General features: G+C 40.6%; 2 protein-coding genes across 3 annotated transcripts; one reads left to right on the forward strand and one right to left on the reverse strand.

Annotated features, from left to right (window-relative positions):
* The first annotated feature begins 17 nt into the window (after window positions 1-17).
* LOC108886266 (cholesterol side-chain cleavage enzyme, mitochondrial) lies at window positions 18-3448 on the forward strand. Of its 2 annotated transcripts, none has more exons than XM_051073355.1 (9): window positions 18-528; window positions 802-957; window positions 1110-1309; window positions 1408-1611; window positions 1772-1893; window positions 2013-2179; window positions 2455-2533; window positions 2646-2837; window positions 2932-3448. In XM_051073355.1, exons 1-9 carry the CDS (start codon window positions 137-139, stop codon window positions 3052-3054), a joined length of 1635 nt encoding a protein of 544 aa, XP_050929312.1. In that variant the 5' UTR covers window positions 18-136; the 3' UTR covers window positions 3055-3448. The 2 variants fall into 2 exon arrangements, with proteins under 2 accessions (XP_050929312.1, XP_018536532.1); XM_018681016.2 differs by having other exon boundaries at window positions 27-528; window positions 1772-1932.
* Window positions 3441-23277, reverse strand: ccdc33 (coiled-coil domain containing 33). The gene is made up of 11 exons (XM_051073356.1): window positions 23054-23277; window positions 10111-10258; window positions 8963-9168; window positions 8758-8821; window positions 6517-6712; window positions 5676-5764; window positions 5447-5578; window positions 5279-5342; window positions 4182-4306; window positions 3901-3990; window positions 3441-3790 (listed from the first exon to the last, which is right to left on the reverse strand). Exons 2-11 carry the CDS (start codon window positions 10159-10161, stop codon window positions 3707-3709), a joined length of 1101 nt encoding a protein of 366 aa, XP_050929313.1. The 5' UTR covers window positions 10162-10258; window positions 23054-23277; the 3' UTR covers window positions 3441-3706.
* Between the last annotated feature and the right edge of the window lie 301 nt (window positions 23278-23578).

Below are 23578 nucleotides of genomic sequence, written 5' to 3' on the forward strand. Positions count from 1 at the left end.
TTTTTTAAGGTAAGGTGATTGAAGAATGCTATGTAACAAAATGAAATGATCGGTTAGTGACACAGCTCAACAAAGCCATACACAGACATATTGTGGTGTATTCTGTTAGGCTGTAAATATCAACTGGAGAGCCTTGATGAGCACAGCAAGGGGGGCTGACTATTTAGACCAGCCTCCCACTTTTTCACCAGATGTCCCTGGGAGGGCCAGAGTAGCTGCTGAAAGTAGAGCAAGAGTGACCATTTTTGTTGCCGGGATGGCCAGATGGAGCATGTGGCGCAGCCCTGTAACTCTGCCCCTGTCTTGGATAGAAGAGCGGACAACATCGGGTGTGCGTTGCAGCAGTAGTATGCCAGTGGTCAAACAGGCATTCTCAGAAAGCAGCAGTATTGTCAGGCCTTTCACTGAGATTCCTGGACTGTGGAAGAATGGGGTGGTCAACTTGTACAATTTCTGGAAACTGGATGGCTTCAGAAACCTTCACCGCATCATGCTGCAGAACTTCAACACTTTTGGACCCATCTACAGGTATGGAAGCCAAAGCAGTTTATATAAATGGTTAATGAAATGACAATTGCATAATGCTACTTGTCTACTGTCTATCATCAGTAATAAATACACAAGTAGACAAAACAAAGAATGGATTACGTCACCAGTTTGAAGCTATCTTCTAGTCCAAATAGAAACATTTTTTTGTTTATGAAAAATACCTGATACACAACCCACAAGGTCATTTTTCTAAACACAAGCAGCTGATATGGCATTTTTACCCCTTCTTTTCTCTTACTTTGTGTATGTCAGAGAAAAAATAGGTTATTATGAAAGTGTAAATATCATCAATCCTGAGGACGCTGCCATCCTGTTCAAAGCGGAGGGACATTATCCTAAAAGGCTAAAAGTTGAAGCGTGGACAGCATACAGAGACTACAGGAATCGCAAATACGGAGTTTTACTCAAGTATGTGGTATTATTATCTGCTTCTGCCTGTACAATTTCTGTTTTACTAATATTCTGATGTGATGATGGAACCACAGATTTGAAAAAGTGCAATTAGACTGTGCCTACTAGTTGCCTGACCAGTTGAAAGTTAGCATCCAATCTTCCCACAGGAATGGAGAAGACTGGAGGTCAAACCGGGTGATTCTCAACAAGGAGGTGATTTCTCCAAAAGTGCAGGAAAACTTTGTGCCTTTGCTGGACGAAGTGGGCCAGGACTTTGTGGCAAGAGTTCACAAAAAGATAAAGCGGAGTGGCCAGAACAAATGGACAACTGACCTCTCTCAAGAACTCTTTAAATATGCACTAGAATGTAAGACTGACTTTTATCTCTCTTGATATTTATTCTTCTCACTGCTTAGGTTAGTGCCCCATTTTTCCCCCTCACATATTGCTTACTGTCCCACACAGCGGTGAGCTCAGTGCTTTATGGTGAGCGTCTGGGTTTGTTGCTGGACTACATCGACCCTGAAGCTCAACATTTCATCGACTGCATCACCCTCATGTTCAAGACTACCTCACCCATGCTGTACATACCTCCAGGCCTGCTGAGGCAGATTGGAGCGAAGGTGTGGCGGGACCATGTGGCGGCTTGGGACGGGATCTTCAGTCAAGGTATGTCATAGTTTTGATGCCATGGTGTTCCCAAGATGTATCAGCAGAGCAATGAGTTGAGATTTTAGTTCTGTCATTTGAAAACCACATTTTCTGTGTTTACATTTGTACTGTATGTGATGCAGTTTCTTACTTCATTTATATCCTTTTGTTGCGTCAGCGGACCGCTGCATCCACAACATCTACAGGCAGTTGCGTCAGGATACTGGCGCTCCGAAGAAATACCCAGGAGTCCTGGCCAGCCTGCTCATGCTGGACAAGCTATCCATTGAAGACATCAAGGCCAGTGTCACCGAGCTAATGGCTGGAGGAGTAGATACAGTGAGGAAATAAATCATTTATTTCCAGAATGTGATTTTTTTGTTTTTTTAAGACTGCTTATTTCTGTTTGTGTGTTTCAGACTTCTATAACTCTGCTGTGGACATTGTATGAACTAGCCAGACACCCCAACCTCCAGGAGGAGCTGAGGGCAGAGGTGGCTGCAGCTCGGGCTGAAAGCCAGGGAGACACGCTGGAGATGCTAAAGCGGATTCCCTTGGTTAAAGGAGCTCTGAAGGAAACACTGAGGTGAAAGAAATGGTTGCAATGCACACAATACAGTATATAATGCTAGTAATGACACTGTGGAGATGGAAAGTAGTAGATTATAGGTGCATTAAAAGACTTTTTCTCTGACATATTTTACAGTGCAAAATTCACCTTGTGCTAAAACTAATCTAAAATAAGCCACACTAATAAGATATTAGACACAGTTTCTCTTTTACATCTGTAATGATACATTTTCCACTAACACAGCAAAGAGAAAAATTAATAAGTATCATCTAATGTATTTCATAACTTAGGTTACACCCAGTTGCAGTGAGCTTGCAAAGATACTTGGCAGAAGATATTGTTATTCAAAACTACCACATCCCAGCTGGGGTAAGAGTCAGTAAAAATTTCAAAACATCTATTCTGGTTTTTGTATTTGAGCTTTTTAAAAAGAAACTGTGCAGTGTCAGAAGAAATGCTCACTTTTTTTGTTGGTGTTTAGACTTTGGTTCAGTTGGGACTATATGCAATGGGAAGAGACCCCAAGGTGTTTTTTCGTCCGGAGCAGTATCAGCCCTCCCGCTGGCTGAGGACAGAGACACACTACTTCAGAAGCCTGGGCTTTGGTTTTGGCCCCCGTCAATGTTTAGGGCGCAGAATAGCTGAGACAGAGATGCAACTCTTCCTTATCCATGTGAGATATACAAATAATAAAGAGCAGTTTCACTGTATTTTGTGGCACATGCACACATCATATTAACTGTTTGCATTATCTTCGGCTTTTGCAGATGCTCGAGAACTTCAGAGTGGAGAAACAGCGCCATGTGGAAGTGCAGAGTACCTTTGAGCTCATTCTCTTACCAGACAAGCCTATAATTTTGACTTTGAAACCTCTAAAAACTAGTCGCTAACACCATATTTGAAAGAAAATTGTGGTGCATGACAAGTTGCGCCTCATTTCTGTCCTTTATCACACATAATAATAAAGAACCTCACAAAGCATTACAACATGAATACTGAATAACATCCTTCAACTTCATATGCTGGCAGAAAGCAAGAAAAAAGTATTAGGAAAGAAAAAGCTGAAAATGTCCATTGACAAATTACCTCAGTAATTATGCAACTGGTGAACAAAGTAATTATATATATGATGTATTACTTAGTGAGTAATGATGTGTAGTCTGTGTGTGTACAATATACTGACAAACTTGGAATGTACAGTACCTTTTTTCATGTGGAAATGGAAAAATATATATTAGAAATAACATCTACAGAAACAAATAAAACAATACAACTGTCACAAAACATGTCTTGTAATATGTAATTTAATTACATATTTTAATGTCTAAACCTATTTCTTTGCCCTGTGGCTCAGTTGCAGGTCATTTCCAGGTTTCTGCTTCCCGTTGCTTTGCTGATATAAGGAATCTGATACAGAAGTTAAAAGCAGTTGGGGAAGTTATTCTTTGTTAAATACCTAATAAAATACAGCAGAATATGTAAAATGGAGGCTAACTGTGCTAAACTGACAGAAGAGACATTATGAAGAATTATGGTGGACATTCAGACAAAACCGTGCTTGTGCTCACTTAGTTTGTTCAATATTTCCTGTTTTTGTCTCCCCCACAATTTAGAGTTCTCCTCCAGCTGTAATAAATGCAAATGTGCAATCAATTAATGAAAAAGTGATCAGTGACCTTAATAATTCTATGAGACATACAGAGTAGAAGAGTATCCCCCAGTATTCCATTTTATACCTGAGCCTCCAGTGTTTGGACTCTTGCCTCAGCCCTCTCCAGTTTATTTAGTAGACTCAGTCTCTCTTTGAGAGGTAGTGCGTCTTTTGTCTGAGGGGGACATGATAAACATAAACCTAAGATTTCAGTATCTTGAAGACAAAATCTGGGTATTGTAGTATATTCAACTGACATACTGTTTGTAATCTTGACACTTGGCTGTAGACAATCTTAATTTGATGAAAGTTTTACACCATTTTCATATCATGTATTTAAATGCTGGCTTGAATGTATGGGAGTACCTGTACTGACTGCTGTACAATGACAGGGGCAGGCTGCCTGCGAATCCTGTCCAGCTCATGTCGGAGACGAGTGTTTTCTGCTGCCAAGGCTGACTCTATCTCTTCCGTTCTGCGGTCAGTCTTATCTACACAGCACAGAGAGAGGTCCAGCCACAAATGTTTTTGTGATAAAACACTTACTGAGCAGTTTATTAGGAACAATTGTACACCTGCTTATTCGTGGAATTGTCCAGTCAGCCAGTCATATGGGAGCACTGCAAGGCATGAAATCATGCTGGTACAGGTCAGGAGCTTCAGTTAATGTTTACATCAAACATAAGAATGGGGGAAAAAATGTAATCTTTGACCATGGCATGATTGTTGGTGCCAAATGGGCTGTTTCGAGTATAACTCAGTCTGTTGAAATCTGTACTAGGTAAAGGGTCGTCAGAATTGGGCAGCTGAAGACGGAGCCTGGTCTAATGAATCTCAATTTTTGCTGAAGCAAACAGATGGTAGGGTCAGAATTTGGCATCAATGGCATTAATCCATGGACCCAACCTGCCTTGTGTCAACAGTCCAGGCTGGTAGTGGGGGTGGTGTAATGGTGTGGGGAATATTTTCTTGGCACACTTTGGCCCCTTAATACCAATCAATCATCATTTGAATACCACAGTCTGAGTATTGCTGCTGACCACATGCATCCCTTTATGGCCACAATTTACCATCTTTTAATGGCTGCTTCTGGTATGATAATGCACCATGTCACAAACTTCATGAGTTCAGTGTACTTCAGTGGCCTCATCACTCACCAGATCTAAATCCAACAGAAAACATTAGGAAATGATAGAATGGGTGATTGGCAGCATGAATGTACAGCCGACAAATCTGCATTAATATCATGATGCAGTCATGTCAACATGGAGCAGAATCTAGAAGAAATCTTTCCAACCTCTGGTTGAATCCATGCCATAAAGAACTGAGGCTATTCTGAGAGCAATGGGAGGCCCTACCCAGTATTAGTATGGTGTTACTAATAGAGTAATAGAGTAGAATAGAGTACTAATAGAGTAGAGTGCTTAGTGAATGTATATTTTCCCCATATTCAGTCCACTCACCTCTGTGTTTTTTGTTGTTCTCTCTGAGTTTGCTATTTAATGCTTTCTCCATCCTCTCAATAACCTAAAAAAATGGGATTGCACAAGTATAAAGAATATTATCCTGACATATACATTTGACAGACAGAGGAAATAGGTGCAGAGCAGACAACATTGCTCACAGTTCACCTTTTCCTGCTGTTTGACTGTTGCCTCCAAAGTAGCCAACTTTGCAAAGGGACTCTGGTGGTGCTGCAGATCTTCCTTCTGCTTCTGAAGGGTTCTCTGAAGTTTTAGTAGCTCCTTCTCACTGTCATTCTTCTGCACAGAGTAGAGAACTACATAAACACTACAAATACACCGACAAGAATTGTTCTAAGTTTCATTTGTGTAATCTGTGTTTGGTGTATCTTCTAACCTTGATCAGCTCATTCTGCAGCTGTTGGATCCTGTCCCTTTGCAAGGCCGCCTTACTGGTCTCACTGGCCAGCTTGAATTTCAGGGAGGCTTCAGAAGAACAATAGGACATATCATACACAGCAACAACAATCTAGGTAAAGATTGTCTTTTATTTTTGCATAGGAATGTTTTGGGATTCATACGTTAACTTGGGAAAAGGAAGTTGCGACCTAATCATATCTAAGATGAGAGTCAGCATTTGATATGCAAAATCGGAAGCTTTATCAAATTTTGAATGATGAAAATATAAGTCCTGAGGCATGGCTATTTGAACAATGATGATCAAAACATCTGTCAATAAGTCCTTAGAAATCTGATAGATTTTCTTTTGGATGAGACTTAAATCTAGTCCCTTTGCTCTGATGCCAGCAGAGAGACCTTCAGGGACATCCTTTCACCGAGGGTTACAAACTGTCCTTCAGGAGATAAGGGATGTACTACCCACAGAGCCTATTAGGGTCTGTGGCCTAAATGAGCTGCCTTATCACAAAATGCAGTCTGCTTGGGAAGAGACACTCACGAGGATTAGCAAACACACAGTGTGCCACCTCCCGCATCACTACTTCATCTGCCAGTAAAATGCCCTTAAATCCATAACAAAATGAAGTGAAGGTGGAGGTGGAGGCAACTGGATTTTTTTTTATGACATTCCATGACAACGATTCAAAACATTTTTCTACATTTCATCTCAACTTTTGAAGAGCAGGAAGGATGTCAATTGTTGCTTTTGCATGATTTTAAGATGCTAATGAATGGATGATATATGATTAAATTAACCAGAGTCCTATGCTGGGGCTTACCTATACGGTCAGCAATCTCAGCCTTGGTCATGACGTCGATGTCTGTGTCATCCAGCAGATCGCGGCCTAAGTCCTGGTGTAGAGACAGATCGCTACGGAGCTGGCTGTTTTCTGCCTCCAACGTCACCACCTGCGTCCTCAGCGCAATGATGTCCTCTGCCATCTTACTCATGGCCGAACGATAGTTTTCCACCTCCTGATGGAGAGATGTTTCCTGTCAGTCTCACACTAGGAGCTTGAAGGGGAATATTTGTTCTAGTCTGTTAACAGGAGTAATTTATTGCCTTTTAAAACCCTACATCAGTCTAATCCCATCAGTGCTCACTAGTAAATCTGTGTTTGAGCTGCACGAGTACAATCAAGATCGATGTGAAGTGCAGAAATTACTTCAAACTATTTCCCCCACAGGAATATCTCAAGGTCATTTGTAATCAAATAGCCAGACACACTGACTAGTGTTTTTTGTCTGGCAGCCAGTCACATATCTTTTCTTTTTTCCTGCAAATTTCAAGAACAAACCAGAGCCAGGGTCACATAACTGCCAACAATATTGAGATGTTGTGTGATTATACCACCTCTAGATGTCTCTTTAACTCCATCTCTTCATGAAGTCCACCAGGATGTAGCCAACAAGACATTTATGTATACTAACAGAATTTTGAAAACATCCCAGCAGCAAATACATTGTCAAGAGGCTCAGTGTATCAATAAATAACAAATTTCTCCTGGTTTTGGATGGGCACATAACATGACAAATTACCAATGGAACACAGGTGAACCAAAAAAAGAAAATTGTGCCATGAAGTGTGATGTTCCTGTGATCGACTGTCAAAGGTTGGGTTACAGTGTATTCAGGCCCAAGCTTCTCAAATCCAGAGGGACAATAACACCCTATCCTTCAACAGGATTTTGGATAAATCCTAGTGGAGCCTCCATGGATCATCCTACTGTGAAAGCCCATTTGTTCAGCTGTAGAGGCAAAACTAATGCCTAATTCTTGAGAGTATTTCAGTGAGACAGACAAAAAAAACCATTGAATTTAACAAAAATCTTCAAAATTCTTCCTCACATTTTTTTTGCTTCCTTTTCACATACTTGCTGCCTTTCTTGGAAAAAATCAAAAATTCCTCACTAACTATAGCTTCCTGGAAAGCAATCAGAGCTGCTTTTCAGGAATAGTATTATTGCAGAGCTCTGTTATCACGCCATCTCTGTGTAAGGCATGTGCCTGTTTGTCTGTCAGCATTGTTCTCTGCTCTGTCACATGGTCCTGTATCAAGTTGAATAGATGGAATTGAATGGAGACTGAGAGCAGGGTCCAGCTGCATGTGGAAGGAGGGGGGATGATTAGGGGATTCCAATCTTGGATGGTGTGGTTGTGACTCCCATGGGACACAAGGGTGAAATTGAGCATCTAATTGAAAGGGCAGGGACTAGGTGACAATCATGACTGTAGATGAGATGGTGTCTCTGTTGGGGGGCCCACAGGCATGATGGGAAGGATGGCTCCCCATGATGGGAGCTGGAAACTCCCTTCATGTGTCAAAAATAAAAGGGGAGTCTCTGTTTCTGCCCCGTGAACACTGGATGTTCCCTCCCCTCTCTATGATTTGAAAACATTAAAATGGCTTTGCTGTCATATACACTGTCACTCCAGAACAATTGTACCACAGAGAGAAGGCAGCTGTATTGAAGCATGAGAATATGATGTTTAATTTGGTTTTTCCAATCCACTTTCATTACCATTATCTATGTACAATTGTATTATGCAGTAATGTATGCACTGTCACTGTGAAATCATTCAATTAATAACCACATCTCTGACTTGCCACCACATAATTAGGCCAAATCTACACAAATTAACATAAAATCTACATGTATAAACATATATAATTTCAGCCAATCCATTGATCTGAATGGTGAATTTCAGTAACAAAATAAAATGATGAAGAAAAGCTCACTGCAACAGGAGAAAATGTCAAGATATGCATTTATAACACCCTCAGACCTTAGCACAAGTTTAAACCTCATCAGTCCAATCCTCCTTCAGTGTAATCAGTCTGAGAAATGTTAATCTGTTCTACTATCTGCCATTTTGTCTCGCAGCTGTGAGTTTCTGCTTCAGCATATGGTCCGATCTCATAGGGATACTCCCATGTCACTGCTCACTAACTAAACGTGACAGTGGGGATTGCCTCACTGATTGATTGCAGAGTTTACATATTGATTGTGTCCAGTCACCTTAGTTTGGAGGTTGGTGATCTCTGCCATGTTGGGATCATCCTCAGAGTGATGCAGTTGGGGTCTGAAGCATGGATAGGTGTAATTGAAGAGGTTTTTCATTAGCAAAATGAATCCATAAAATCTCTGTTTTAGTCTCACTGAAATATTATTTATTCAATAACTGTTGCAATAACATTAATAATGTTTCACAGGTCTGTCTTACCGTTTATGTGGATGATGTACGTGATATGTGTGGTTTATATTGGGTTTGCTGGCCTGTGTAGCTTCTGCCCTCTGAGCGGGGCTCTCCTGCTCCTGGTGGGCTGCATTTTGGGGCTCAGTCTCAGCTTCCCTGACGAGGTGCCGGTAATCTGGTAGGATCTGTGCCAGGGCATCATGAGATGGGAGTCGATAGCCATCCTTCTGAAGCTGTAGAGGAAATGTCATTTTCAGTGAAAAAATCTCTCACTCTCTCAAAATATCTGCACCGAGCTGAAAATTGTCCACAATGTTTTTACCAGGTTTAGATTTCTTGACTTTTCCAAATTTTATTAAAATTGCTTGTAATATGATTTTGAGCTGATGACATGGACTACAGAAAATTAGAAATGTTTGGGGTCTCAGAGACCACAGCATTAGAACATGGTTAAATGCAATGGATTTTCATAGGGCTCCATATTTGCAATTGGTGTTAACAGTAGTTCTTACACAGCAGTATCCCTCCAAAATCCCAAATTAGTCTGTTAAGGGTTTATGAACATAAAAACTGCAAGCCCAGTTTGTGGCAAAGGGGGGGATTATCACTCAAATACTTCCCTAGATATTGGGTTAAATGAGGTCAAAAGAAAAGCCAAATATTTGAGGGGAAAATTTTTCAACAAAACACATGGGTTAAATACACAACTGAATCCACAAGCAAGGAGCATTAACTGTTGGCTGTTGACTAACAAGGAAAATGCTAATAAATCTCTCATAACAATGTGGGAGGACTAAATGACTTATGCAATGGCAACATTAAATCTACCAGTCCTGTTTTCACAGAAAATTAAAGCTTTTATCCAAAAAACATTGTTGCTATGACCTCTCAGTACTCACTGTGCTTGTATGTGACCTGTTCTACCTCTTCATCTCTTGAATATAAAGGCTGTTACATCACTATGCATACAGTACCCACTTTATATCAAGAGAACTCTTAGTCAACAGCCCTAAAGCCCCTGAAGTATGAGCCTTGCATATACAATGTACATTGTCAATGGTCGCAGTTGCCAGGTAACACATTCAAAGAAATGACATGAAATAGTGTCATTATCTATTATCTTCCTACAGGCTCTCCCTCCAACACAAATATCTCCACACACTGTCAGAGCCTACCTTTACAGCTGCAGGGCTGCCGTGGGATTTTGTCTTTTTTGAGGCCTTCATCCAATAGGAAATGTAGGAGTCCTTATCAGAGGAATGAACACATGACTGATGGTGGATGTGAAAGTCGAAGCTCTGTCATCAAGTTAGGATAATCAACCTGTAACCACAACACAAGCCTTAGCAACATTTTCAGGCCAATGAGAAGGATTCCTGTTATGTACAACATAATGTGGTATCTTGTTTCATAGAGTTCAAAGCACAGTAGTGCACTGCATTGTGAAGGCAAATATTGTACTTTTTACTCATTTACATTTGCTGTACAGATTTAGAGGACCATTCTGCATAATCAGTACTTGTACTTTTGGTTTTTTAAGTGTATCTTGATGTCATTTTATCTATGTTTTTAATTCAGTAAAATTCGGTATGCATGACTTTTATTTGTAAGTAAGAGTATTACTACACTGTGGTGTTGTTACTTTTAGTGGAAGATCTGAGTACCTCCGCCCACCATTGCTCTTTGTATCTTAACATTAATAAAATCAAATCAAACCTTATATTTATGCCTGGAAGCAGCACGTAACAATCAATGGAATCAAAGGGAGGTTCCTGCTCAGTAAATATCAGCCCCCGGATGAATTCTGTCTTAGCCTGGATAAGCAGATTGATGGGACTGACTAATGATTTCTAAGTGACGTGCTGTGCAGCACCTGTGACACCGCTGAGCATTTATTCCCAACTCCACTCAACTCAGTGAGAGTCTGATGTCAAATATCTAATGATGTGCAAAAGAAATATTTAATTCCTGCAAGGGTTGAATTTAAACCAACAGCAATACAAAAAATATAAACAAATTGTTACAGCCATGTGAAAATTTAAAACCCAACTGGAAATATACATTGTCACAAAGATGAAAACAGGGCTGTTCTTATTAGCACATAAAAAGTCGATGCTTTAGGGATATGTGGCTTTTACAGGACAGTAACAATGTAAAATGTAAAAGGCTGAGCTTAAAGCCTTTAAATAACTTGACAGCTGTGTATGTGCTTTTTACATGCATTGTGCATGTAATGTGCTACATATAGTAAAGTTTAACTTGCCTAAAGTGTGTTTGTGCACATGTTTATATGCAAATGTATGTCAAACCCTCAATAGCTGCGGGTCAATAACTCTTCTGCTTAGGCTGCTCATTAGTGGTGAAGGCTGGGAAATCATTGACAATCATTGATGGTGCAAGAGCTGATTGAGACTAAATGATAAAAGTGGGGAAGAGTCATCAATGACGTAAAACACTGTGCTCTGCCAAACATACTCACTGAAATATTCATACATACTAAATCTGCATTTCATAGAAACAACGTAAAATATATGTTTGGTTTTGGTTATTCTGTCGAATACATCTAAGAGACAAACAGTGAATTTCTCAAATGTGACAGTAATGCAGTTTAGTCTTTTGCTTTTGTTCAGTAGCATGAATTGTTCTAATAATCAACATAGCTGCCAGCTATTGGTTGCAAATCTTCATTCAGACATGTACATGTCAGACTGTGCCAATATATCCAAAATAACAGTATTAAATAAATCCATACTCCTGTTCAGATATTTTTAGATAAATTATTTTCTGCCATATAACTGACCTGTCGTTTAATATTCATAATGACTTAATCATGATAAATAATTCACTGGATGCTTGCAGCTATGTGCTCTGCTAGAAGACATAATCTCTTATAATCCAACAAGGGAAAACCTGTAGAACTGAAAACACTTCCCGCAGAGTGTAATATCACATTATCATGCATGAAATTGCCTGACAAATTTACAGAATACTCAGAACAAAATAATTCAGATTCACATGTTGTGCTTTTGTGGCCACTGCTCGTGCTCAGAATGTCTCTGACCCTGTTACATGTAATCTGTGAAGAGCTGGGGAGGGGAATGAGCTGTACACTATGTATCCCCATACAAGAGAGAGGGGAGGGGTGGGCGTCTCAGTGACAAAGTCCTGGACTGTGGCTGGGGCTTTTGGTAACATCATCAGAATTCAGCACACAGCCTGCAAAATGCAGCAAATGGGCTCTTCATGGGAGTGACAGCTCTGAGTCTGCTGCCACACAGAACTTCAATTAGCCTGCCAGAGCAAGGCGGTTCCCAGGAGCTTTCTCTACCTCCTTCCATATATTCCACCTTTTCTGTCCGCCACTTTTTTTTCCCTTTAAACCTTCATCTGACCCAGACTTCACTCTTTTCTCTCTTTTCACACATTTGACCTCGGCATCCACCCATTCCATCCTGCCTCTTCCACCCTCCCGTGCCGCCATCTACACATAACAAGCCAAGCGGAAATACTTGTACTATTCTAATGGACACAGAGGTAAAAAGGGTGCTGGAGGACTGAGAAAAGAGGATGTTAGTGGTTTACACAGATGGTCTCTCTGTCACCACAGGAATTCAGCACAGCAGTGTGTGCTGTTTGGTTCCTGCTTTATGTCTGAGCTGCGGCAGTGGAGATCTTAATCAAGAAATAACTGGATTAGCAGAGAGAAGTGATAGTTACATAACCCCACTCATCTTTAACAAGAGAACATTTTCCTCTTTATAGTACTACCAGTATTCTACAGTTTTGAACACTCTGTGTTCACTCTGTTGGAAATGGAGATGTGAATACAGATGGTTTTATTTTTGATAAGCCTGCTCATTAATATTAATATCCAGAATAGACATTGTTAGATAAAAAAGTAACCACACCTTTTACATATTTCATTGTTATATATTATTATTCATTATTATCATTATTATTATTATTCACTAGGTCGAAAGTTTTATGTGTATCTTTAAAAAGTCAAGAAAATCTATTCAGCTCAATTTAAATCTTTACATGACAGTGTCTACTACAGTTATGTCATACTAACCTAATCTGCATAATTCTCAATAAAAGCCTTTTATTAATTGTAGCACTGAATTATGTCTGGTAAAATTCCCATTCAAATTCTAATTCAGCCAAATTGGTAACAATTTATCTAAATCTAGGTTATATCGGCAATAACAAATCAAATATGTGAAATTGAGTTTCTACTGATTGTTTTTTCAACCAGCTGTGACTAAAATGTGTTTTGTGGCACCAAAAATTTAATTACTGGGCTCCCCTGAGAAAATGATTTTGCTCTGTATGTAATCACATCCGTGCCCTGTCAGCAAAATAATATCATATCTGCAGTGAGCCGTTACTGGGCTGTGGGTATAAAGGATTTTAAAATACAGCAATAGAGAGAGAGGAGGGAGAGGGAGAGAGAGGTGTGTGTCAAGGGCAACATGCAGCTTTGACTCAAGGACGTGTGAGGCTGAGAGCCAATACCGCTCCCTACGAGGTCCACAGTGAGAGCAAAGCCAAGGATTATCAGTAAATCAACGTCTGTCAATTACAGTTATGCTGCTGTGAAATCACAGTGCTCCATAAACAAACAGGGCACACACGTAAAAACAGGGTTGGCCCTGAGCATAATGAATAGTGTGGCTGATGAGCGCATCCAAACACACAGCTCAGTGACAACAGTGAGGCTAGTGATAAAGTATTAACTCCAGATTTTACACATATACTGAATAATTCAAAATTTTGACAGGAATATTAAGTATTACTGAATTGTTTGAACATCCTGAACAGATCATATTTTCATGACAGAAACTGGGTATATTTACTTCCTTTACACATTAAATTAACAAATGAAGAGTTGCCCCTAACTGTAACCAGAGCCAAAAAGGTGCTCATGTAGTATCTAAAATCATGTCTATCTTCTTTTTAAAAAGCTTTTAAAAAAAAAGGAGACATCATTCCTTGAGGCTTTGGTATAAAATAAAGTGCAGGGGTACCTACCCATAACTTCTCAATCACAGCCATAACTACAATATATTATAATCTTGATCCCTGAAAGATCCATAAAATATGAAGTTGCACAAAAACCATCAAAGGTCTCTCAAATTGAGATTCTGACATTGCAATTAATATATCTATATATTCATTAGTATATAAATCTGTGGTGTCAGATTTCATTCTTCCAGATATTCAGAAGTAAAAGCACCAGTACTACAATGTAAAAACACTCCATTACTAGTAAAAGTCCTACATTTAAACATTCCTACTTAGGTAATAGTACAGTACTATCATCAGCAAATTGGCCCCTGTGAATAACAAAATAAGTTACATCATTAATACTAAAGATCAGGCCCCTCCAGAGGATTACAACATAAATATGAGGAGTTGTCAGAGATTAATGGGACAGGAAAGTAAAACAAACAAACAAAAAAAAGTATGACATACACATTTGGCTAAATTTACGATTCACAGACATTCAAATGTTTGCTGCTCTGTGACTCCTGCGTCATCTGTGTTTTCTATCAATTCAATGATCCAACATACATAGGAAGTCTGACTAAGCCTCTGGGGACAATGAAGCAATCTAAACCAGCCCTACAGCACTGCCAACAGCAGGCTGGTACCCAGGCCACACTCAGCTACGGCACAGCAAGAATCAGTGACTGCTTTCCCCCCGCCGGCTCAACATGACCTTTCCAAAATGCTATACAACCGAAGCTTAATGACTAACACACCAGTTGACATTTACCGAAGCCAGCTTGCCGACAAATAGTTCAGAGAAACATCAAATCGCTAATGTTGTGTGTATCCAAAAGGGACCCTCCCAAAAGTGAAAGGTGGGGAGATATGTATGAAACTTAGCATATTGCATTGGTATCTGAAATAAACTTTGACAACAAACTTTTCAATAGGTTTTGCAGAAATTATTAAAAGGCAAATGTGGCATCTAGCTGAAAACCATGTTGGGTAGCTATAACGACAACAAAACAAACAAATCCAAATGAATTAAACATCTTGGATTAAAATGAAAAGCATGCATCCTGTCTGAGGCTGTGAAAAGGTCATGGAGATTGATGAGAGAGTGGTAGGCGAGCCCGTTTGTGCAATACATCATTCCTATTTTGGCAGGACTGTCACTGGGATTGAATTTACATCAGAGGGCAGACAAGTGATACAATGATGTCAACACCCAGTCACACACACCCCTTCCCTGAAAACACAGGGCTGAGGTCAGACAGTCAACTGATGCAATTACAAAGCTTAGAGGGGAACACCAACTTCCATCCCAGATCCCGTCAGGAGATGGATATGTTGAGAACATCTTGTGTCTGTAAGCCAATGACCTGCATCTTGATTATTCCAGTACGAGAGAAGAGGTCAGTCGAGCAACTGCCATAGGGGAGAGGGTCAATGGATCCGCATGATGACTATATAAATTGTACCCAGCCCAGTGTACATTACTGTGGATGTGATGGCTATTTAGAGTGCTGTTTGGTAATCATTCATCAGTCATAGCTTCTTTGCAACCTTGGAAAAGACCATTTATCAAGTGAAGAGAGGAATTAATGGCATTAGCCAGGGGTCCATCAGAGGGTTAAAGACTTAGATTAGCTTCATATCGACCAAGGGGAAGTGAAGGCGCAGGGGGCTGATGGGATATTTTGCAGTCTGGGTGCATCATTTACATTTCTAAAATCAGATAAAGACACGGAATAGAGAAGTTAACCCTTTGAACCCTTTTTTGTGTGGGACAATGCTCCGATCTTTAATAACCAGGCTGGGCTATTCAGTAGGGCTTCATGATGGACAACCCTGCACAGACGGACAGATGATAGGCCATTAGCTGGAGCTGAGCTGACAAGCAAGACAATAGCTGACACTGCTGGAGCAGCTTCATTGTGAGGCAGCGGCAGCACATCTGTATTCAGAGGTGATTGTGAGGTTATGTGTTTAGCTGAGGTGGGAATAGCAGAACAGCTTTAAATCTGTTTCTACACGGTCTGCTCCAGCTGCAGAGTGTAGATACAGGCCTCCACATGGCACTTCAAACAGAGCAGCCCAGCCCAACCGGCATACCAGACAGGAGCCAAGGAGCTCCCTGCATCCCCGCTCCACTCTTATCAGAGAATAACAGGAGAATGAGGTAAACAACTGAGGAATTAGCTGTAAATAAGCCTGGTAAGAGCTGTTTTAATGACCCTGCTGTCTGGTAAATGTAGAATCATTTAGTGCTGTAAGCAGTTCCCAGGGAATGTTGTGAAGTAAGTTAAAGTGGAAATTTACACAAATAGCTCTTTTTTTACATTTTGGTGCCAAATTATGTATTAGAAACAATGATTAAACGTTTTCAAAATGACGTTTTCTAGTTCTTTCCACGTGTTTATAATAATAAGACACTCATGACTGGGGCTCTTCCAGTTAACAGCAGTTAGAACCTTGGCTCATGATAACCCCTCAGTGTTCAAGGTCTCCTAAGCTCTCAGCTCTTGTATTTAGAATCAACCTGCACCGCCCACATTCATGTTTCCCCCTCCCACACATGTCTGGTCTGCTCCAGAGCCTTTTCTTTCTGCTTTTGTCTGTCAAGGCCAGCTTGTATCACATCAGTTTTGCCCACATTTCAGTCCAAGACTTCTGTATACTGGACTGTAGCCACTGCCTGTTGTCCTCATTGATTACATTATCTACTGTATGTCCTCAGTTTCTGGGATAAATTAAATAACTGGGGGGTGGGGGGCATCAATGTGTCTGCATTCCAGCACAGACGCAACATAGAGATGGAAAATCACAACAATAGGGTAGGTATTTATGAGAAAAGAAGGACAGAGAAAAGAGAGACAGGAGACAGTCAAGACTGGAGTCATAATCAGAAGAATATATTCCACGTATGAAAAGCTTTGAGTAGTTTTAGTTAACGCAGCTAAAATTGGCAGCTTTAACACAAACTGTTATCAAATGGTGTCCTGACACTGTGTTAAACATAATTTTCTCTAAAAATGAAACTCACTTGACAATGTATTTGCAATGGTCAAAATAATCAAAACAAGACCAGATTATCATAACCCACAAGACACATCATGGTGACAACAAAAAGCCACTAGATGTCACTGTGGCCCCATTTCATCTCCTGTCAGCTGATCGACCAACTGACACTAAGGGGACCGCCTCTGTGATGGGATGCTCACACAACTGTGTCTAAACTGCACAGCTGCAATGTGTGGAGAGTGTCTGTAAAGCTATTGCTATTCAGGACCACTTCCACTCTTCCCTTCCTTCTGTCTGCTATACTCCCTAACCACAACACTGGCCAGCGGCGGCTGGGGGGGGGCTTGGAAATTACTGTACGCTGCAGCTCTGCTGGAGTAAGACTGCATATATTATGCTGCATCTGAACCAGGGGTCCTGTCTGCAGGGAGTACCACAGCTCTGCCAATAAAAAATACACAAAGGATTTCACACATGCTTAGTGTTATTGTTGAAATAATTGCAGTGGTGATGATGCTTGGAGAACAGTTTAACAATCAAATGCAAGACAATTTTGATACAATGCTGACTGATGTCATATGTGATGTTAATTGCACTTTAGCCAGTAACAGATGTGGTAATAGATACAGCACTACTCCCTATCTTGTTCCTCTTTCTTTCCCTCCTTTACATTCATACCTATACCTCTCTAATACAAAAAGGCAAAGTGGAAGTATTAATGTGCAGCCGATCTACCTGACTGCTGCTATCAGGCTTCTGTTTGTTCTGACTGATGGGGAAAAAAATAATCAGATTCTTTTCAGGGCAGCCATTGCACAAAATCAATACTATATAAGGAGGCCTGATGAATTTGAAATCTGTACTCAGAGTGAGTATTGATCAGTCTCAGTCAAAAGACTTTTGAGAGCCCATGTAGATTTTCAATCAATATGCAGTTTAAAACACATACTGTAACTCTACCGTTATAAAATTAACATGAAGGACAGTGCATGTGACTAACACCAACACCATTAATCCATTTATTTCAAATGACTTAGCTTGATCATAGTGTTATGTGGAAAACAAATACAATAGCACTAAGACTCTAGCAGGGGGACTTACAGAGATCTGGGCTGGGTGTGGTGCACTTGCCTGAGATGGACAACATGAGTAAAGGACCCCTCCTCCTGCTCTGCCTCAAGTGGGAGAGATGGGACTAGAAGACTGCATGATGCAGTCAACAGACGGTCGGGATACCACCTGGATTCTGGATAAATACCACCACACAGTCATCACATTACCCCAGGCATTAGCAACATCAGCTTTTTATGTGGTGATATTACAGAAATACAAAATTCTTATGTGATTATGAAACTGCAATTCCATATTAGTTCACAGTGGTTACATAACCTTGATACACTTGAAATGAAAGACTCGTTGTACTTTACCGAACATGGCAGTCTAGGAGACAGAGACTGCATTATCTGAGTCCAGTCTTCCTCTGGCTCATCAAAATGAGAGCTGTGTGCTGGAAGGTATTCTCCAGACTCCTATCTAATATCATTAGGAGCGGATATACATCGCCTGGACTAATCCAGCTGTTCCCCACAATTACATTTTAGCCTCTTAGACATATCTGGCCCAAGTTCATTGCAATAGTGCTTTCCGGCCAGTACATAATGATTGAGTTAGTGACTGGAGAGGCAGTCTAGTAAAAAATACTTATGAGTCTCATTTATATTCAGTTTAATTTACAGATATTTTAATCAAGGCAGCAACTAATGACCATTTTCATTATCAGTTAATCTGCAGTTTGTTTACTTGATTTATTGATTTCTCATTTTGTTTATAAAACAACAAAAAATACCTGTTATTATTTCCCACAGCTCAAGGAAAGGAAAGGGACGAATATTTATCAAAATAATGGCCAATTAATTTTCTTTTGATCAAAGAACTGATTAGTCATCTAAGTCTTAGTCATCTAAGAACCAATCTTCAAAATTTTGGATGGTAGCAGACCACATCTGTCAGCCTTATACAAAGGAAATTACCAATCAGATGAGGCAGTATATACTAAATATTTGCATTAGCAACAAATCAGACTCTAGGGAGAACTTTCTAGAATTGAAAAAATAATTTTACATCCATAATAATTCTTAATACTTGACATTTATAGAAATCAGATTAGTGCACAGGATGAAACTGCATGCATCACAGGCACAGACTAGCCAGACTCTGCTCTGTATCCTGCAATTCGAATCCTGGCTCACAAATGGATCCTTCATTAACCCGGCATCTGGAGGTCATCTAGTAAGGAGACTTTTCCTTGAAGCACAACTCCAATCAGTCTCTCTGAAATGAGGGTGCTGAACTGCAAGGAGCACCAAGGACATGTAATCTGTGTCTGGGCGTGTTTGAGGAAAAAGCGAGACCCTCACAGAGGAAATAGAAAGCACTAAGCTATGTGCAGTCACGCCGTTCAATCTTTGTCTTTTTAACATTTGTTTGTTCTGCTTGTCTGGCCCACATGCCCACTGACACATGAATTATACTGTGGGGATGTTACTCTGTGTTCTATCAAATACAGATTAAATGGGCCATCAAACCTTTCGATCTTTCTGGCTAGGCCAGCTCCTCCTGTCTAAAGCTAGGCTAGTAATTTATGGTGTTGTGGAGTCTAACACACCAATCTTTAGCCTCAGCACAAGAGCGTAATGAGAACAGCTGCAGAGATGTCGACTGCCAGAGTGCTGCAGCAATGATGTGCCTCTCCATCCAGCAGCAGGCAACTAGTTGCAGCGAAGCCCCCTGGCGCTGTCCATGGTTCTGAGGAGAACAAAAGCATCAAAGCCGGAGCTCTCCTCCTCGCTCCTCTCGTACGGGGAGGGGCCGAGCTGTGAAGGGGGAGGCACCATGTGTACTTGATTCAATTAGGCAGTCTGTGAGGCCTCCCCTGGGAGCAGGCTGCAAAGAAGGGGGCTGCAGGCCTGTCTAACAAAGACGTTCAGCCCACCCCTTTGCCCCGAATGAATCCACCTCATTAGTCAGCCGAGTAAGTGTTGATCATCTCAAACAGTGTCCCCACCACATAGCAATAAGAGGAGGAACAGATCATCGTCTGACACTCTGTCAGGCTGAAGCATGGCAACAAGATAGTTAAAGAAAAAATATCTCTTGTTTGGATTTCCATTGTACTGGTGAGTGTTTGCACTGCAGAGACTTGCTAGCTGAAGATGGCATTTTTGTGCATTATATGTATACTCTATATTTCATGTTCAGTGTTATGATTACTGGTTGAAATTACTTTCCTGTGAAAGTTATTATATGCTTCTGTCTGTCCAAACTAGCTGACATACACAGATTTTGACACAGGAACTCAGGAAGAGAAAATAAACCAGTTGCAATATCTCTGTCAGTCCAAGCTGTGTGAGAGCATCAATAAAAACCATATCTCTGGGCAAACATCTGTCATATCCACTATCCGACTCACACCACTGAAAGTCCTGCATGTTTCAAAGTTTCCTCTGTATCACAGAGAATAAGCAGAGCGTTTAGATCTTCTGAATGCCAGACAGATAAATGCAGTCCAGCAACATTAGTATGCATTTTCCGCTCTGCTCATCCTTTGAAACACAGCAGATGTCTGTGTTTCTGCGTTTGCACATTGTCAGAGTTGCTTAGAAGCAATGGAGGAATTTTAACTGAGAAAACAAAAATGGAAACATCTGCTTTGGTCCGCTTTAATCAGTGCCATGCCATGTCTGTCAACACCAATCTGTTCAAAATATTTTCAAGATCATTATACAGAGGGGTGAAACATGGCAAGCTGAAAAAACATGTTAATGCTTAAATTGATGGTGAGGGGGTAGGTAATACAGGCTGGCCATGAGGATGGAAGTGTTCAGATGGGACCACAGTGTGATATATGGTGTTGGGTCCCTAAGGAGACTTGGTTTTTATGTCTATATTAACCACCATGTGATAAATTAAACTCAACCTATTTCCTTTTAATCCAATTCTTGTGATTTGCACAAGTAACTACCAGTGAGCCATTGTCATCATAGAGGAACAAAAAACAAACCTATAGGCACTGGCTCATTCAATCATGCCCACAGCTGCTTATGTGCACTCATATCCACTGACAGGCCCACCAACCTGCAGTCTGACAGTCACACCTGCTGTGCTCTGGGACCACTTGGCTGTTTTAGCAATCATTGCCATCATAGGAACCAGAGATAATTACACAGCTTCCACCCACCCGGCTGGCCTGCTTCGCTAAAACTGTACTGCTCCAGTGCAGCAATAACACTTGTCTAAATGAATGCACGCCACTTTACTGCACGACTGACAGCGCCCATTTATTCTGCCATCCAACTGGAAAGAAAAAAACAAATTAATTTGGCACTTAAAGTCCCCACCCCTGTGAATAATGTATCACTGTTTCCCCACCCTGCAACCCCCCCCATCTCAAAATCACCATTATTCAGCCCTTTCTTTATGATTCTCAGCTTTAGGTAACACAAGTGAAAGATGAATCACTGGTGTTTGATCTCAATCTGCTGTCATCAGCGTTGCCATTTATCTTGCGCTATTAAAACAAGCATTTATTCACTGTCTCCTTATTAAATGCAATGGAAATCGTCCTTCTGTCAAACTAAAAAAAATGGCTATTTTCACATTTTCAAAAATGTGTAGTGTGAGTCTTGAAAGTCAGTATCAAGTTTATGGACCATTTTGTTTTTTACCCACTGTCCCTTTGTTCACTTCACACTGTCTATGGTTATGGTCTGGGTGTCAGAATAACAGCTCTCTAACAATTATCACTTGTACACCCAGATCCCAGTAACACCTCTCCTCCTCCCCTTGGGGGGGACAGACGTTGTGCTTTACGCTCTCTTGTGCCCCATTATATTTATGCAAATGAGACTAAAATCTGGGGAAATCAGGGGGCATCCCTTCCTGTTAGTGCTAATTAGCAATGAATGCTATATTGTATACATAATGTATGAGACCCCTTTATATGCGGCTATACATTGTGACCTTGAGCACAAGGCTAAGCTTGGGTTGTAACACCAAGAACTCTTGATTTTCTACAGTCTGACAGCAAACAGAGGATATCAGCCAAACAGTGACAAATTCTGTACACATCTGCAATAAAAAAAATTGAAGTGACAGTCAGGGGAATACCTTTTTGAAAATCATTGTCTGGGAACACAATACTTACTAGCATAACACACAGGAGAGCCATCCTGGCTGCACAGAGATCTATTAATATCATATGGCAAAAGCTTGCCAATGAATCAGGCCTCATAAAGGAGCCAAACGGCAGGAGAGAGGCAGGGCAGGAACAGGGGTGACGAGACACATCACATTCAAGATTGCCACTCTGCTCCTGAGAGCTAGTAAATGGTATTTTCGCAGATCCCATAAAAGAGGCTGCATTAAGATAATAATGTTGAAAAGCAATTATTAAAGAGCAATAAAATATGTTTAGTACCCTCTCCAGGCAAGTGGTGCATATTTTTTTAGTAACTGAGCTGGGAAGTGAGGCCTGGGGCCCCACGGCTGTCTGGGTGGCTCCATGTGAAAAAGAAAATGACAGGAAAACTGACTTAAAACAAAGCAGGCATTAATGTTTTCCTTCTTATAATCGAGTCTTTGAAAGAGCAAATATGTTTCTTGGCTAATCTTGGTTTTTAATTGAATACAAGATTAGTGACTAAGATTAAAATCATTGTGGCTCCTAAGGTAACAAACACCTACTGAAAACAGGGATAAAATGAGCCCCTAAGTTGGCTGATACTGAGCGTAAAAATCAGAAGTATCAGGAAATCAGGAAAATAGTGGGGATTAAATCCAGTGTAACTCAGTGACCACATTTTTTTTTACAGACAGGTAAGAAACATGTGATATAATACAATTAATTAAAATGACTGACATTGCAAAAAGCAGGGAAAATGACCAAAAATTTAAATCAGTCTTAATGCAGGCTGCAAAGTGAATAAATCGAGTTGTAGCATTTAGTGACTCTAAAAAAAACATTTTGTGCCACCTATAATAAAATACAGTATGAGAAAACTGAGTAGCACAAGTTAAGCATAAGCAATTAAGCTCCTCACTCACCCTTAGGGGAAGCTTTTTCACCTTCATCCCTTTCTGCCCCATTTCTGATTATCAGCTTCCTGTGCGGCTCCTGGTGGAGGAACCACATGAACACAGCACTAACTTACAGCAACATTCAACTCTGCTGGAGGGATTGAGGACACATTCAAAACTGTGTACACATTCCTGATTTAGCAACAGTTTAATTTCACATTTTCTCCCTTCGACTTTGTCCCCATGTTACCAGTGGTTATGTATTCCAATGTCAAAGCAGCAGCACTGGTAAACATGGCAGCGCAGTCTTATTCTGGAAACCGAAAGCTGTGGTTCCACACAGGCTGCGTCTCGAGGGAAACAGCCTGGGAGACCTGCAGCAAACAACGGGGAGGAGCGCAGCAACACACAACAAAGACTTAACGTAGGCTCAGGAAATTATCTGCATTCATCAAAAATTAAAACCTATTCTGAATCCATCTTAAGTCTACTGTGAATCTATATTAAGCACAGCTTGTCCTGGGTTAATAAGAGAGTCTGGGCGGGATTGAG

This window comes from Lates calcarifer, linkage group LG10, assembly GCF_001640805.2.
Source record: "Lates calcarifer isolate ASB-BC8 linkage group LG10, TLL_Latcal_v3, whole genome shotgun sequence".
NCBI lineage: Eukaryota > Metazoa > Chordata > Actinopteri > Centropomidae > Lates > Lates calcarifer.

Bases quoted from the DNA above. Each gene is read 5' to 3' on its own strand.
- LOC108886266 (XM_018681016.2), top strand. From the start codon at position 137: ATGAGCACAGCAAGGGGGGCTGACTATTTAGACCAGCCTCCCACTTTT. The intron at 1,310-1,407 runs GTAAGACTGACT...TGTCCCACACAG, and splicing joins CTTTAAATATGCACTAGAAT to CGGTGAGCTCAGTGCTTTAT. The intron at 2,838-2,931 runs GTGAGATATACA...CGGCTTTTGCAG, and splicing joins TGCAACTCTTCCTTATCCAT to ATGCTCGAGAACTTCAGAGT.
- ccdc33 (XM_051073356.1), bottom strand. From the start codon at position 10,161: ATGAAGGCCTCAAAAAAGACAAAATCCCACGGCAGCCCTGCAGCTGTA. The intron at 9,169-10,110 runs GTAGGCTCTGAC...TTTCCTCTACAG, and splicing joins GCAGCCCTGCAGCTGTAAAG to CTTCAGAAGGATGGCTATCG. The intron at 3,791-3,900 runs GTATAAAATGGA...CATTTATTACAG, and splicing joins TCCAAACACTGGAGGCTCAG to CTGGAGGAGAACTCTAAATT.